At 44.4% G+C, this 16479-nt stretch overlaps 1 protein-coding gene across 1 annotated transcript; it reads left to right on the forward strand.

The window, feature by feature from the left end:
• Nucleotides 1–1642: 1642 nt before the first annotated feature.
• nat8l (N-acetyltransferase 8-like) lies at nt 1643–14937 on the forward strand (the record flags this gene model as incomplete). Its single annotated transcript, XM_083992806.1, has 3 exons — nt 1643–1985; nt 3612–3776; nt 14570–14937. The coding sequence occupies 3 exons, from the start codon at nt 1643–1645 to the stop codon at nt 14935–14937; spliced, it is 876 nt and encodes a 291-aa protein (XP_083848932.1).
• Nucleotides 14938–16479: the final 1542 nt, after the last annotated feature.

The following is a 16479-nucleotide window of genomic DNA, read 5'->3' on the forward strand; positions in this document are numbered from 1 at the left end:
CCTCAACACATTTCCATTTGTTGTCCGGGGCAACAGTGAAGATATTTCCCACTAATTTTCTTAATTAAACTTCCAAAGAAAAGTGTACAGCATATTAAATCTGCTGTTTAGGAGCCTATTGCATTTTAAATATGGATATAAAACATGTCCATAAACGGCAACTGTCAACTAAGCCTTCATTTCCTAATTATAATTATACTGAATGTCAAAATAAAAGCACAAGTAAGTAACGGAAGCACTTGTGTTCATGAAAGCTTATGATGATAATAATAATAGCAGCCACGGTTAATTACAGGGAGTGTCGGGGGACAACAAAGAACCGGCTTGAGCATCATCATCACCGCCGCCACAGCCGCGCGTAAAAGCCGGTATTGTCGCCGCCGCCGCCGGTGCCCAGTGTGAGTGAGTGCGCGTGGTGGGGGTGTCAGTCGGCGGCTGATGGGAGGTTTCAGAAGTGCAGTATAATGCGAGATGTAATCTCCATGTTAGGAGTGATGTATGACAGGGGCAGGGTGACAAAGCGAAGAGGGGAAGCCGTGGAGGAATCACTGCAGTGCAGCAGCAGCAGCAGCAGCAGCAGCAGCAGCAGCAGAGCTGTCAGTCACACGGAGGCAGGACAGCAGCAGACCCCACGGTGGGCGACACCACACCGACCACCGGCTCCACGGTGTCGCTTAAACATCAGAACAAGTCTCACATCTGGGTCTTTTTCTATGTCTGCGTTGCCACTGTCATTTTTTTTAGTCTGCGCAACAGTACACACACACACATCCACCAAGCAGCTCTGCTCACACACACACACCAAACACAAACCCGGCTGACTCCAGTTCCAGTTGGATCATAAAGGCTCATTTGTTTTAATTAAATTAAACAGTGTTAAGAGTGTTTTTCTTCTTCTAAGCAGCTGCGGTCTTCCTGTTACTAGGATTTCCTCCTGTTTGACGCATCGCCCCCGCGTTACCTTGCGCCTTTGTGCCGCTGCTGCTGCGTATCGCCTCCTCTACGGCCACTGCTGTCTCAACAAAGCGGGGGATCCTCCTCATTGTGAGACATTATGAAGACAAACCTGCTCAGAAACAACCTCTCTACGCAATCTCACCATCACCCCCCCCCCCTTCCTCCTCCTCCTCCTCCACATGGGCCCACATCCTCAAAATACACATTACCGGCACACGCACACACACACACACACACACACACACCAAGCCTGCTCAGATGCAGAGGGAAATCAGTGTGTGTGTTTGTACGTGTATGTGTGTGTGTGTGTCTCTCCCTCCTCCTCCCTCGTCCATCAAGCGCTTCCACCAATCTGTGCAGCGCGAGGACCTCCCCAACCCCTGAACCTGAATCTACCCGCCCTGCCCGCTTATAAATACTGCTTGAATCACGCCGGCAAGTCTTGGTCGTCAGAAACGCTCAGGGTTGCAGCAGAAACATTCCCCTTCGTCTTATCCCCCTTCATCGTTTCTCTGTTTTTTAAAGAAAAGAAAAAAAAGAAACCCCTCCCCTCCCCCCCTCGCGCGCATCATCCATTTTCATCCTCACTTTCCTTCTCTTTCCACTTTTTATTTTTATTTTTTCTCCCCCCCCCTTCCCCCTCCCCCCCCGAACTGTTAAGTTTTGTTTTTCCGCGGCCAGTTGCATGCATTTTTCGTCTCCCAAAATGGTTTGCGAGACTAAAATTGTTGCGGACGAACACGATGCTATACCTGGGACCAAAAAAGAGTCGATCATGTGGAGCTCTCCTCCTCCTCCTCCTTCTTCTTCCTCGTCTTCTTCTTCTCCGTCCAGCGCGGCTCTGAATCCCGCCGCCGAGGCCAAGGATGTGAGGAAAGATGCGGTTTTTATCCGCGAGTTCGAGCTCGGGGATCAGGAGGAGGTTCGCCGCATCTTTTACGAGGGTATTATGGAGAGGATACCCAACACGGCGTTCAGGGGGATCAGGCAGCAGCCCAAGACCCAGTTTTTATACGCTCTTCTGACAGGTAAGTAGCCTATATACCCGCCAGTACTCACTACACTTCAGGTAGCGTGAATGTGTATTAATAATAATAATAATAATGATGATGATGATGATGATGATGATGATGGTTTCTTTATCTGATTTGTCTCTGACGCGTCTTTCATCCTTAATGTGGCTCTATTTTAAGGAACTTGTCTTATACATTAAAAAAAAACCCTCCGCACAATCTAACCGTGTCTCTGCACTATCTGGCCCCTGTAGGCGATGATGCACAGTTAAGTTGGAAAAAAAAAAAAAAATCTGTTGCAACACCAACACCACACTGTGTCGTGGTGGTGGTCGGGCTTCTCTCTATCTATCTATCTATCCCTTCTCTCCCTTTCTATCCCTCTCTCTTTCCGCCGGCACACACACCGGCATGTTGCTCATCATTGCAACAAAAGGCATGGCCAGAGCGCATGGTGCATGTGTGTAAAATACCGGCGAGCCTGCCGCTGCCGCTGCTGCTGTGATGATGTGATGACATGCCGGTGCCGTGAATGAGTGAGTGAATGGATTTGAGGATTGGTCCGAAGGGTGCGCGCACGTACTAAAAAAAAAAAAAAAAAAAAGACAGAAAGGGAAGAGAGAAAAAAGCATACACTCCCCCGCGCCAGCCCAAAACAGACATTGTTGGAAAAAAAAAAAAAATCCCCCGCGGCGCGCACACGCACATGCACATGCACACGCACAGTGCGGGCGCTCCCCCTCCTCCTCTGCACAGCCAGCCAATGCGCCAATCACGCACTGAACTGAACTCGTTTGCCTTTTTTTTTTTTTTTTTATGTTGATAGCAAATTAAAGCCTCATGTTTCGTGACCGCCGTCGTTACGCACGTCCACATCAATCAAGCTGATTCATTCTCTCTTAAAAGAAAAATCTACGTCGGTTTTTTTTTTCGCGCAACGAGCCCTAGTTTTGGCGTAAAGAGTTACGCACCAACACCGGCAGACACACCACCATCGCCCTGCACTGTAACATCCATTATTAAACCAAGTCTTTTAAAAAAAATATATTTTCATGCGTGAGGAGAGGCCGCTGCTCCTCCACATCTCCGCCGGTGATGTGTCGCACCACGTCGCGGTGCTGTGGAGTAAAGAAACCCAACCACGGGGGGATTATTATTATTATTGCATGCCACGCAGCAGCAACAACATGCTATGCAGCATCCAGCAGCCTGCTTGTTTGTGTTTCCCCCCTGCGCCCCCCAGCGTCACAACCGACCAATTACTCCCAACATGAGAGTGAACAACCGGTTTGATGAAATGAATTCAACACTAGCATGTGAAAGAAAAGAAAAGAAAAGAAAAGAAAGAAAAACAAAAAAGCTCAAGTCTGGTCCTGTCAGGAGTGTGTGGTCCCTGCAGCTCCACGTCACAGTTGGATGAATGTGTGAAACTAATCCTGATCCTCTCTCCTCCACCACCTCAAGTGTTTTCACATGTAACAGATAATTTGATTGCAAACTGTTTTGATAATGATGCTGCTTTTGAAATGTCATGTTGTTTTATTTGTGTCTGTGTGTGTTTGGGGTCATGTTCCGCCAAAATCAAACATGTGATTCTCTTTTCTGACAGGTTTCGTTTATTTTTCTTCCATTTCTCCATAGTAATGTGCTTTTTCGTGACCAAATCCGTCACGCTGACCTGCTGCGCGCCCCTCATTCTCATGGGTGCGCGCTACTACTACAGCAGGAAAGTTATCCAGAGTTATCTGGACTGTGCTCTGCACACGGACATGGCTGACATAGAGGCTTATTACATGAAACCCACAGGTAAGACGTGGGAGAAAACCTCACAGTCCTTCACAATGACTTGAATGCACATGGTTTTTGTTGTTTTGTTCAGGCAGTGCTCCACCACCAGTGTTGATTTTAAAACTCATACTTTACCAAGAAGTTAAGTTGTGTAACTTTGCTGCAGCAGGATGAACTGACACTTAACCCTGTAAAAAAAAAGAAAAGAAAAAGAACAGAAAAAAGGTCTTTAGGCAATGCAGAGGCGACTCATCAAATATGCAGGTCGTCTCTCTCTGCTTTCCTCGTCCTCCACCCTTCTTCGTCTTTCCCACCCCTCCTCCTCCCTGTCTCTTTCTCCGCTCCTTCCCCCACTTTCTTCCTCTCTCTGAGCTCTGCTTGGTCACATGCAGGGGTGTGTGTGTGTGTGTGTGCATCACAGGGGCAATTGATCGCACGGAGGAGGAAACTGCTGATACACTTTTTTTTCCCTCTTTCCCCTGCAGTACTCAAGGCTCATTTCCACCACTGAAGCTTCTAATTGGAAAAATCAATTCACAAATTAGTCTTTTTTTACACAGGAGTTCGGTTTTTAGGTTCGGGCCACGAGCCAGCTACAAACATATGACTCATTTTCACACATTCCTCTGCCCTGATACTTCTTGGACACATTTATCCCCTTTTAGCCCAAACCACACGGCCAATATAAAAAGCAGGTGTTAGTTAAGCCACTCAATTGACCGTCATTGTCTCTATCTCTGACATTGTGTCCTCTGGCCTGGTAATCCACTGCATACACAATTGCAATTTAGCATTCCCATTATTGCTGCAGGGCTGTGATGGTTTAGAGGGGGTCAGGCACCACTGCTCTTGGACAATGCTAATGATTATATCCCTGCAAACTGAATGGGCCCAGTGGGGGATGAACACCTGGGCACCAGCGTGAAATCCCGATGGAGAGGCACCTCTGACATCGCTCTCGTCGGTTGTGGCGCGTGTGTTTGTGTTGTGGCACGTAGCAAAAGGAAGGAGGGAAGTAAAGGAGCGTGTGATGATCACGTAAAAAGAAAGGAGCGTGTTTTTTTGGGGTTTTTTTAAGCGCCCGTTCTGCAGAGGATGTGTTGAACCTGAAGGCCCCGGGATCTATTAGTCTCATGTTTCTCTCTGCCATTCGGCTTGTGTTACAGCGAGCGGCTAACATTAGCATTAGATGGAGCAGGAGCTGATACGTACAGTAGACGCTCCTTGTTTTGATTGAATCTCCTCAACTGTACAAAAAATGTAGCTGTTGTGCAGTTGTGTGTACAGTCACACACATTGTATGTATCTATGCATGCATGTATTTGTACATGTGTCAGAGAAGCATGCAGGTGTGCAGCAGGAGTGACTGGAACAACTCAGCAACGACTATAATAGGGAAAATTAACTTTTTAAAAAAAAGTATTGGACATGACAACTAGTGTAATGTGTGTGTGTATGTTTGAGGAGGACAGGGATGTTTGAGAGTTTGCTGTATGTGTATGACGACTGTTTGCAAGGAAGCAACTTAAGGATAGTGTGTTAAAGGAAAGAGAGAGTGTGTGTGTGTTGAGAGGGTTCATCTTTCAGACCTAAAAACGTAATTTGTAATTAATTAGGCGTTAAATAATTGACGTGTCTTTATGCAGATGATAAATGTCGTAGCTCGGCTATTCATCAACTTAGAGGCGAACCACTGGAGAGGAAGAGAGACACAGGCAGAGACTGAGACAGAGACAAACGACGTCCTGAGCTGTTCATTCTTTACATTTTTTAACAATTCAATAAAATGAGAATTGAATAAAGTCTAATAAGTCGACACTGACCACAGACGGCCGGGGTAATGGGAAGAGACTGACCGAGAGTGACTGGAGCCACATATCCACCGTACGCAATAGCATGCTGCGACTACACTGATCAATATCCTTATCTCCTCTGCCTCTGTGTGTGTTGTGATCACTCACTCTGCTGCCACTTAAGGCCAGCTGTCACCTCCTTCATCTGCCCTGTAATAAAACTGCATGTGTGTGTGTGTGTGTGTGTAGGTGGAGGGGTCATAAAGTAAAGTGTAGTAACAATGGTTGGGGGTAGAAAGGTAAAAACAAAAGGGCAACGACAGCTTGTTTCCTTGACATCACAGCTGATGTTACTACAGTGTTGTGTGCAAATTTAATTTCCAAGGCTCATTCTGAAATGAAATTGAATCTATTATAAATCAATGAAAGCACTATTTCAGCACTCGCAGTTGGTTCGCACTCTGATTTCTCACGATGAAGCCCAATCTTCAGGATTTTTTACATAACATAATGAAACCGTTCAATCAGAGGTTGTCAAAGTCAAACTGCTGGAAATTACAATGCAACATCTGCTGGCCCAAGTCCCACTGTAAGTGAAAAAAACAAAACACAAAACCCTATAATCAGTCAAACTGGCAATCAATACGTCACCACTGATGCGTTAACAAACTGCACTGCATCTGCCAAGAGGAAACTGACAATGCAGACTCAAAAAAAAAAAAAAAAAAAAAACCCACTGAGGGTATTTTATCAGTTGCTAAATACCACTGAACTTATTTGTCCATAAGCTTTTATCCACGAGCAGCGGCTGACCCTAATTCCTTCTGCTGCACTCATCTAATCCCTTTGTAGTCCCGCACTGGAAGATCTCAACAATACACAGGGTGGATGTGTTAGCAGATACAGAGGAGTGAGAGGGGGGGGGCATGAGTCAGACCAGAGGGACAGGACCTGTGCTGTGTGTTCAAGACTGAGTAACAGTAAAGATATGTGGAGTTACACCACAAAGACAGCAGCATTTTAGTTTTTTAGAGAAGTCCAGCAGACCAGCAGACCAGCAGTCAGCAGTTTCATTTTGGGTATTTTTTGCATTTTTTTTTAATGCAGTCCAAGTATGAGAATAAGTTTCTACTTGTGCTTGTTCTCATGGTTGGTTTTTGTTTTTTTCTTTCTCCCCCCAGTGTTTATCACTATATCTGGTGCTTCATGTCAGCGCTGCTCTCATCAGGCAGCACTCACATGGTTGTCACATGGCTTCTCTCATAGGAGATGAATGCAACTTACCATTACATTACTATGACGCGCCGTCACTTAATCCCATTGAGCCGAGAAAAGACACAACAGCTTTTTTTTTTTTTTTTCTAACAGAGGAGGGAAGGGGAACTGACTGTACAGTAAGTACAGAGAGGTTTCCCTTCATGTGTAAGCAGCACTGCAGCAGTAGGTGGAAGACAAACCCCCGACCCCCTCCTCCTCCCTCTCCCTCTTTACTTGCTCAATCACTTTAGGGTCACTGTGGAGCAGCTTAGTGCCTAAAAAAAAAAAAAAAGTGGATGTAATATAATGAGGGCGATGCCAGACGCCGAGCCAAACCCTCTGTGGCTGCAAGTGATAGCCACTCTGTAGAGCTGGCTGTTTAATGAGGCGTCATCACCACCACTGCAGGGTCTCGTCCAGGCAGGAGACGTTATAATATCTGCCGGTCAGTCTCATTGTAGCGTGTGTATGTGTGTGTGTGTGTGTGTGTGTGTGTGTTTGTGTGTGTAGGATGAGTTTTTGAGCTCGCTCTGTTCCAGGGGAGAGAGCAGCTTCCTCCGCCGGTACCTGCTGTGCTTATTTTAGCTCTGGACGACATAAAGAGGGAGAGGGACAGACAGAGACAGAGAGAGAGGGAGAGGCAGTGTGGAGGCAGAAAAAAGGGGGTGAGTGCTACATAGAAAATGAAAATGGGGGCATCTGAGGGAGTGGGAGGGAGGGGGGGGTTGCGCTCCTCAACTATCAGATATGATTTGTGCGTGTGCGAGAAAGACAGAAATAATAGACAAATGCATCTCCTGGGTATATTCAGCTGAATCACCTCAGATTAACAAGCTAGATGTTTTCCTCCTTCCAGCTGTTTAAGCAATCAATATTATCATGATAACAATATTATTGTGGTTTTATAAATCCAAACATTTTGAATTCTTAGCGCTACATCACCAAACTGTGATAGCCTACAGTATTTCCTTTTTGCAGCTGCTTATTAGGGATAAAATGTCAAGATCTGTTGTTATCTAATTATTGCGGCATCAATTTCCGCCCCCCACCGCTGTAATATAGCAAGAAAAACATTATTCCATATATAGAAAATATACAGAGCAAAATTTCAACACTGATTATTATTGATTAAGTCATTTGTCAAGAAAAAGAGCTCAATATTTGTCATTTCCAGCTTCTGACGTGTGTGGGTTTACTGCTCACTTTGCTCTTTGAGCTCTGTGCTGTTTGGTTTGGCACGTTGAGCTCAGGGAAACGGAGAAAAACTCATTCCTGCGAAGTCTTAATTTCGCAGGAATGAGATGACTCAGTTAGGAAAAAAGTGCCAAAAGACTAAAAAAACAACAGGAGGAAAGTAGCCAGAAACTGAGACGCCATGAAAGTCCATTACCTTTGCTCTACTCTGCAAGAATGTGAACATGTGTCTCTCTTGTCTATTCAGCGTTCTCAGGAAGTGGAGCCAATCATTAATAATGTATTGTAATCTCACTAGCCTCTGCCTTTGTTTCGCAACGTGCTCGAATCAATACTGAACAAAGACACCCAACTGGAAGGAGGCGATGACGAGTCAACAGCATTGGCACTGTGGTGACCAATCACAACACCCAATTGCAAAAGATAAGCAATTCTGTTGCCTGTGTATCGATAGGTGGGTGATTGCTTAGGCGGTCTATGGATTAAAGGTTTCTGCAGAGTTCCTCTCAGCACGGTGATGTGACCCTGGTGCATAAAGACCCCAGGAGGCAGAGAGGGGGTGGGGGTGGGGCTGGGGTGGGTGGGGCTGAAGCCGTAGCCGTAGCAGCCATGTGAACAATGGCATGTACACAGTAAAGTGTAGCATGTGTGTAAAATGTGATCCTGTACCTGCACGTTTACATACAAACACAACAACATGCATAGACACGTTGATGGGCAGGAAGGCAGTAAAACCCAACGCTAAAGGGCCGGATAATGAGGTTCACCGAGCTAATGGAGATGTAACAGGGAACGCTACGCAGCCCTCTGTAAAGTGTATATTATATATATACACACACACGTGACAACACGCAGGTTAATGCGTTGTGCTCCTTTGCATATAGAGGTTAGCTCTGAGGCCAAGTTGATGGCAAATGCTTCAATACACATGAATTATTAATTTTCTGTAGCTGCACTGTTGTGTGTGTGTCAATGTGTGTGTGTGTGTGTGTGTGTGTGTACACGTCTGTAAAACATGTGCTGTGTCTGATGGTCACATTCCTCTCGCCCTTAATTGTCCGTGACGGAGGAGGAAACTGCTGATGTGCGGGTCGTACGTGACGGGATAATCTATACTCCGAGCACATACTCTTGATCTAAGGAGAACAATGTGTGTGTGTGTGTGTGTGTGTGTGTGTGTGTGTGTGTGTGTGGGTATTAATGAGGCTGCATGTGACGTATAAGATCAAGGAATAAATAAGACGATACAGGCACATCAAAGTAAACTAAACTCGCTCTTTGCTAACTGTCAGCAGCTGCCTGTTCACATACTGTGATTAAGATTAGACTGTTGAGCTCTTATCGTCTTAAATTGCTCTTAAAGACGTGTTTTTACAGGTGCGCCGCTTACTAAATTTACTTCAAATATACCGTCTTATTAAGACATCCTACCCTTTCTTATTGATTCATGTCATAATTTTAGGTCGTTTTTAGGTCAGTGTTGTAAAATAGTGAAAGAAGTCCTCTCAGTCTCGTAACTATCTTCATTGCTATAGTTTTATGCCTTATTTTGGAATTGTATGGTCACTAAACTGCATTTATATAAAAATGATTCTTGTTTTTGGAGTAAAAATGAAAACAAACAAACTTCTGAATCACTTTGCCTGTAGTTACAGTCAAGGTTTAGTCAGGACACCGACTGAAACCATCTCAGTGCTGTGACCCATCGTCCCATTGATCACAGAAGCTATAAATTTCAATAAAACAGCAAAATTGAATGCAAAATAATAACCATTAATTACATTTGCTGAAAGGAACAATCCGTGTTATTTTCAGGCAGAAAAACAGATCAAGATGTTTTTAAATCTGTATTTTAACCACTTAATTTAAATATTCACTCTCAATCATATCTTCTCTTGTAAAGCACTAGGTTTTGATAGGTGCTATATGAATAAAGCTTTTATAATTATTACTCAGGGTTTCAGGTCACGGATATATTGAGAGAAAGAAATCTGTTTTTGTGCCTTTTTTTAAATCATCTCAGTCGGTGATAACCAGCTCCTTTTTTAGAGAATGAAGTGACAGAATTGTGTCCAGAGCTGATTGTTAGGATAGAAAACTATGCCTTCAACAACTGGATATTGCACATTTATACCATATTTGCTTTCTAGGAACTTGACAGGTTCAGATTAATCATGCACTGATTTATTTGTAGGTTCAACTCCTCCCCTGCACTCATGAAACATAATTCACTGGTGGTGCTTAATGCAACATTGACGCTAATGCTGCACAGGAACATAAGAATAACCGTAAACTCGCTGTTTTGATTGTTAGGACACAAATTAATTAGCGAGAACAAACGGAGAATAGAGAGTCAAGCTACTTATGGGCTTTCATCGGGGGGCTTACACCCACAGAGTGCTCAGGACGGCGTTTGGCTGACAAGAGGAGTGAACTACGGCGGAGTGAGGCGGCGTCTAGACTGAACGCTTATCAACCGAATTAGCCCTCTAGGTTTCATCTGTAGGAAAAGAGAATAATCTTATTAGACACCACAAAAAGTACTCCCGTCTATGTGTGTGCCAGTGTGTATGTGTGTGTGTGTGTGTGTGTTTTGTGGTTGTTGTACAGGGTTCATATCACAACATCAGCTGGTGTTTAACACTCCCACACACACACAGAGACACACATGCACAGAGGCTTATTAATATCCTTGTAGTTAAAGAAATTAGATCTGTTGCATTAAGAGTAACAGCGATCAGAGAGATCTCTGCTTGTGTGAGGGCTCGGCTCTTCCTTCCTTTCGCCTCTTCGCCTCCGTTTACAGTATTTCTTGTCTTAAGATCATTTGTTTTCTCCAGGTCCCCTCCCCCTCCGTAATAACGCTCAATTCTCCATCCTCCCTCCCTCCCTCCATCCATCCTCCACCCACCCCCTTTTTGCGTTTGTATGCCCTCGCAGCAATAATGGATCCTTTCAGGCTCGTCACTATCACACAGATGCCTCGCCTCCCTCCTCCTCCTCGGCTCACCCTTTCTTTCAGAAAAGACAGATGAGTGACTTCTTCGTCTTCGTCACCCCCCCACCACCAGCAGCACTATCCTTTTTTTTTTACTGAGTTAGCTCATTCATAAGTCTTTCTGACCCCACTTGTATACACATCGAGACATGAGTAGTGCACTGTTGATACTCCTGTATGAAGCTTTATCTAAGGCAATGACACGATAGACCGGACCAACAGGGAGCTGAATGCGGGAGGAATCGACTCTAAATCACTCCCTTTTCCTAATCAATCTTATGGTGGCATGAGGAAATAAGCAGCTGCTCCTTTATGAATTAGGACGGAGCAAGGACGCTGAAAAAAGTTCCAATGAGCTCAAAGTAGGAATCTAAAAAGCTAAAATACACCCCCATAATAATAATAATAATAATAAAATAAAAAAATTATACGGTATATCACGTCTGGACTGTAAGGAGTCTGTAATAAAATGTAATGCAACTACAACCACTACTGTAAGGTTTTACTTAGGCAAAGTGGTGCTTCAAGCAAAATGCTAACAATAGCCAGCTAATATACTCACAGTGGCAGTCTGGTGTAGTATTTACAATGTTTACATTTGCGAATAAGCACTAAACAGCAATAGTTTTGCTGGTTTTGGCCATAAAGTTAAGTGTGAAGAGATTTACTCGAGGAGTAAAGTCTAAAACGAAGGGGTCAGTGAAGTTATTACAGTTCATCCAGTGGGAAACATGAACCGCATTTCATGGCAATCAGGAGAGTGATGCCGCCCCTCCTAGCGCCTCGCCTCTAGAACGGCTGAAACCCTTTAATAGATCCACTTCATGCTGCAGGAGTGGCCCACACAGCCTCACTGGAGGAGTGGAGAGTCAAGTGCCCTGCCCAAGAGACGCTTTACAAAGAGTGTTGCTTCTTCACAATCCTCGCATTTTCTTCTTGAAGTCTCTGAGCAACAGTGCACCACACAATGCGCTTCGTTTTGTATTAATCTGTTGCAGCGTTGCAGGGTTTTAGAGCATCTTCATCTCTTTTGTCTCCTCCTATGATTTCTTCTCTTTCTCTTTTGTCCTTTTTCTATTTTCAGTCTCTCTTCTCTCTCTATCTTCTCTCTATCTCCGAGGAAGTGCAGTTCCCAGCAGAAATAGCGATAGCTCACTGAGTCCACGCAGTTTAATAAGCAGCGGTGTCAGACGCAGCAGATGTTAAGCTGTGACGTTCTGAAAGCCTCCAGATCAATACGTTCTCCTCAGCTTACAAGAAAAGCCGAGTCAGAGGGAGAGGGGCGACTTTTCTCCGAGGTGGTTCATTTTTCACGTGAGCTTTTCTTGAGGCTTGGTCTTGAGTAAAACCACGCAGTCTGATGAGCAGATAGGCTGAAGCGTGGTTGGCGTGCGAGCTTTCCTGTGTTGTCCTCATTCCTGGCAGAGGCTCAGTTCAGACAGATGGTCATCAGGGCTTTATGGAAGTGTACCCCCCCCCTCCTCCCCCTCTCCTACACCTCCAACACACACAACCACACGCACAAGCATAATAACACCGGCAGAGTAACACCGCAGCTTTGACATCTGCCTGTAATGAAGCATCATTTCATAGTATTCAGTTGAAAGTTGCGATTCACAACTTCTACGGTAGTTTGTTTTCATTCAGGACGTTCAGGAGCTGTGAATCTCCCCACATACTGGATAATTTAAAATCCCACCTCCCCTAAGAGATTAGTGAAACACTAGTAGCAGGGAGTTTTGCTCTGCTGTTGCTGCTGCATCATATAAGTGACGGTTGTTTGATTCAGCTTAACAAAAGGCTGTAAGGGGCATCAAATCCCGCCAAACACACGGGGGGAATCCCACAGAGGCATGATGTTAATGTGGCCGTCTGTTTGTGCATGTGACAGACTCAGCAGAAAATGAAAAGGGAGAGGAGGTTTTATGTGTGAAGGCAAGAAAAGACACAGAGTGAATTAGGATTCAGCTCATGGACAGACAGATGCAGATTTTTACTGTCAGACCTCTCAGATTTCTACTTTATCTATAATAAACAGATGGCATTTCACAGCAACCACTGCCAACACGCGCCGTAAATAGTGCTGACATTGACGGAAAGGCTGTTTGAACACGGTTACGTAATAAAAAAAATAAATAAAAAAAACAGGTCGAGAGCCGTTTTCCTTGAAAGATTATGATCGGTTCAAAGGAAATTGAGCGAGGGCCTGCACCTACATGCCGCTGTGTTAATTAAAACACCTGATTAAGATCCACAGGTGAATGATTTCAAAGAGGCGTGATGACTCATAGCATTTAGTGACATTTTTCTCTTCCGTGAGGTTTGTGTCGCGGTGCCGTGTCAGGTCAATGAATACAGCGTTCAGTGTTTAAATGTGTCTAAGAACGGGATAATTTCTCCAGCTCTCGATCTAAACATTAAAGAGACACAGGTGTTTCATGAAAAGCTGGTGACTGAGCTGATAAGACAAATTGAGACTTTACATGTTGTGTATATATGGCTCACATTTTTTGTCCTGCTAAACTAAAGTACTCTTCCTTAAAAAGCCATTTAAAGGGGAGAGAGAAAAAATAATTTGCACCCATAATCATTCTGGGTGAAAGTGAACAGTTGAGAAACTGCAGCATGAATGTAAATTGATACTAAAATGGGTAAATACTCAACCTCTTATTTGTTCTCTGGTGGAGGAGCATTGTCTGCTGACATTTCTATCTGTATTGGTCTAATCTTGTCTGTCCATCTGTCTCTTTCTGTTATGTGTTTTTTTATGTGACAAAATAACATTAAACTCCTGTCGACTGTGTAAACTTTGAAAAGTTTTGTGTGTCCTTGCTCCACTACACTGTGAACCTCTAAGTGACTGCTCCATCGTTGCCTGTGCTTTAAATCAGCAGCGTCTCACTGAGCAGTTAATGCCATTAAGCACCAGTCAGACGCTGGTCTCTCCCCTCCTCCTCACTCATCTGCTCCCCTACATCCCTTCTTCTGTTCTTTCTCTCCCTTGTTCTCTTCACTCAAAGCACCAAAAGCCAAGACACAATATGATGCAACACGGTGGTAATGGAAACACAGGGCCGTCATTCTGACCCATGTGTCAGGTCCTGATCAGCCCTTGCCCGTCCTAGTCATCATCCTCTTCTTCCATTAATGATGAGTATTTTGTTAAGATTTGAAATATGGTCTTGAGCTTCACAGTGTATTGGAGCAGCTCAGTGTGTGTGTGTGTGTCATTCAGCCCTGTAGAGGATAATTAACCATGAAATAACTCATATATGAATTTATATTTAAAATAAGTTGAAGAATGATAATATTTTAGGGATATCTTTGTTTAACCTTTGGAGAAGTTTTATACTTTATTTTTGTGCAGAAGATGGTGTAAATGCTTAGAGGTCAAGGTTAGCGAGGCTAGCTACTTCTGGTTTTTATGCTAAGCTAACAACAGCTAGTTGTGTGTTTACCACAAAAACATGAATGGTATCTAATATTTTCCAAAAAAGTTAAATTATTTCTTTATGTTTTTAGTTTTGAGTCTAATTTTATCACCGTGTTGTGTCTTTTTGTTCTCTCAGGCTCCTGTTTCTGGGTGGCAGTGTTGGACGGACGCGTGGTGGGCATCGTGGCGGCGCAGAGCCGCGAGGACGACAACACGGTCGAGCTGCGGCGCATGTCGGTGGACTCTCACTACCGCGGCAAAGGCATCGCGAAGGCGCTGGGTCGTCGCGTCCTGGAGTTCGCCGTGCGCAACAACTACGCCGCCGTGGTCCTCGGCACGACGGCCGTGAAGCTGGCCGCGCACAAGCTGTACGAGTCGCTGGGCTTCCGCCGAACGGGCCAGAGCGAGGACTACAGGCTCCCCGGCATGACCCGCTCGCCGCTGGAGAGGCTCTTCTTCCAGATCCGCTACAGTCGCTACCGCCTGCAGCTCCGTGAGGAGTGAGAGGTGACAGGGAGAGGGAGAGAGAGAGATGGAGAGGGGGAGATGGAGAAAGAGAGGGACAGAGAGAGAGAGAGAGAGAGCAACGACCCTCCTTCACCTGAGAGCCCCGACCGCATCCTCTCCTCTGACAGCTTTTATTTATTTTGTGTCATTAGAGATAACTTCAAGTACTACTTAACACTTCTTCTATTTCATCTTTAAAGTCACTAACGTTTTTATTACTATTATGCTTTTGTTGCTGTTGTTTTTGTATTATACTTTTACATTTTAAATAAGAGTTTGTTTCTTTTCTTCTATTTTATTAATCTATTTTTTTGTACTTTTACCCCTCCCTTTTCATTGTGGGAGAGATATATATATATATAAAAAAAAGTCGGCATTCATAGAGGACATCTAACTGGCACACCCTCCCCGGCCTCTTTGGTTTTAAGCTCATGTGACTCAAATCAATACTCCCCTTCATTACTATTCCACAATGCCCCTCTTTACCCTTCCCCCGTTACCTCAAGCCTTCCCTTCCCTCACACGTTCTCCTAATTTCCCCACAGTTAAAAAACGCAACAGGCAGGTTTAAACGTAGACGAGTGCAAAGAAACATTTGCATTCGTTTACGTTGGGAGGGTGGTGGGGGTCTGGATGGACGGGTGGGGAGGGGGCAGATATGACAAACAAGTGGGGGAAAACGCTTGTGGTATAGACGCACACACTCTTTTACAAAAGCTCTGCAATGTTATATTTTGTGTATGCATTGTGGACGCACACACACACACTCACACACACACACTCACACACACACAAACACACACACACCAGGTCATTTGGCGTTTCTCCAGTCTCTCAAGACACCATATTGAAGCACAGCGAGAGTGTGTTACCGACCCCCATAGTGAGAGAGAAGGCTGACAGGATGGTTACCGGAATATGCAGCGTGTTTTCCTGAATCCTGAGGCGGACGTCGGCCATCTTCATCACACACTCTTCGCTAATCATTTGATTGGATCTCTCCTTCCTCTCTATATTATTTTTGTAGATCTACAATCAGTTTTGTCACTACCTTTTTTTTTTTTACTCCAGTGGAGCTGTGGAGAGGGTCTCTGATTGGTTTGAGGGGACAGGAGGGTGGAGCTTTCTCGCTGCAGTGTCCCTCTGACAGAACCCAAGATACAATATAGCTGCATGTCAGAGCTTGTGTATGCGTGTGTGTGTGTGGATATACAATATGTGCGACTGTTGGGAGTGTGTACCTGTGTATATGTGTGTGTGTTTGATGACAAGGCTGCGGTCAGACATTAGACCGCGCCTCAACACTGTACGATGAACAATTAACCTATTTTTATTTCGCGTGAACAGATGCGCAACCTTTCTTGCTATGAGTCAAGTGTTATCTAACTAAACATTACTACTTTCTATGTGTACTTATGAATTGTTTACTGATTGAATCGAGATAAATTTGAATATGTTTACTATTTGACTGATAATTAGTAATTTTATAACTTTAAACACATATTACCACATTGTAATATGCAAATTTTCAAAATTACG

This window comes from Trachurus trachurus, assembly GCF_905171665.1.
Source record: "Trachurus trachurus genome assembly, chromosome: 18".
In the NCBI taxonomy this organism is placed as follows: Eukaryota; Metazoa; Chordata; class Actinopteri; order Carangiformes; family Carangidae; genus Trachurus; species Trachurus trachurus.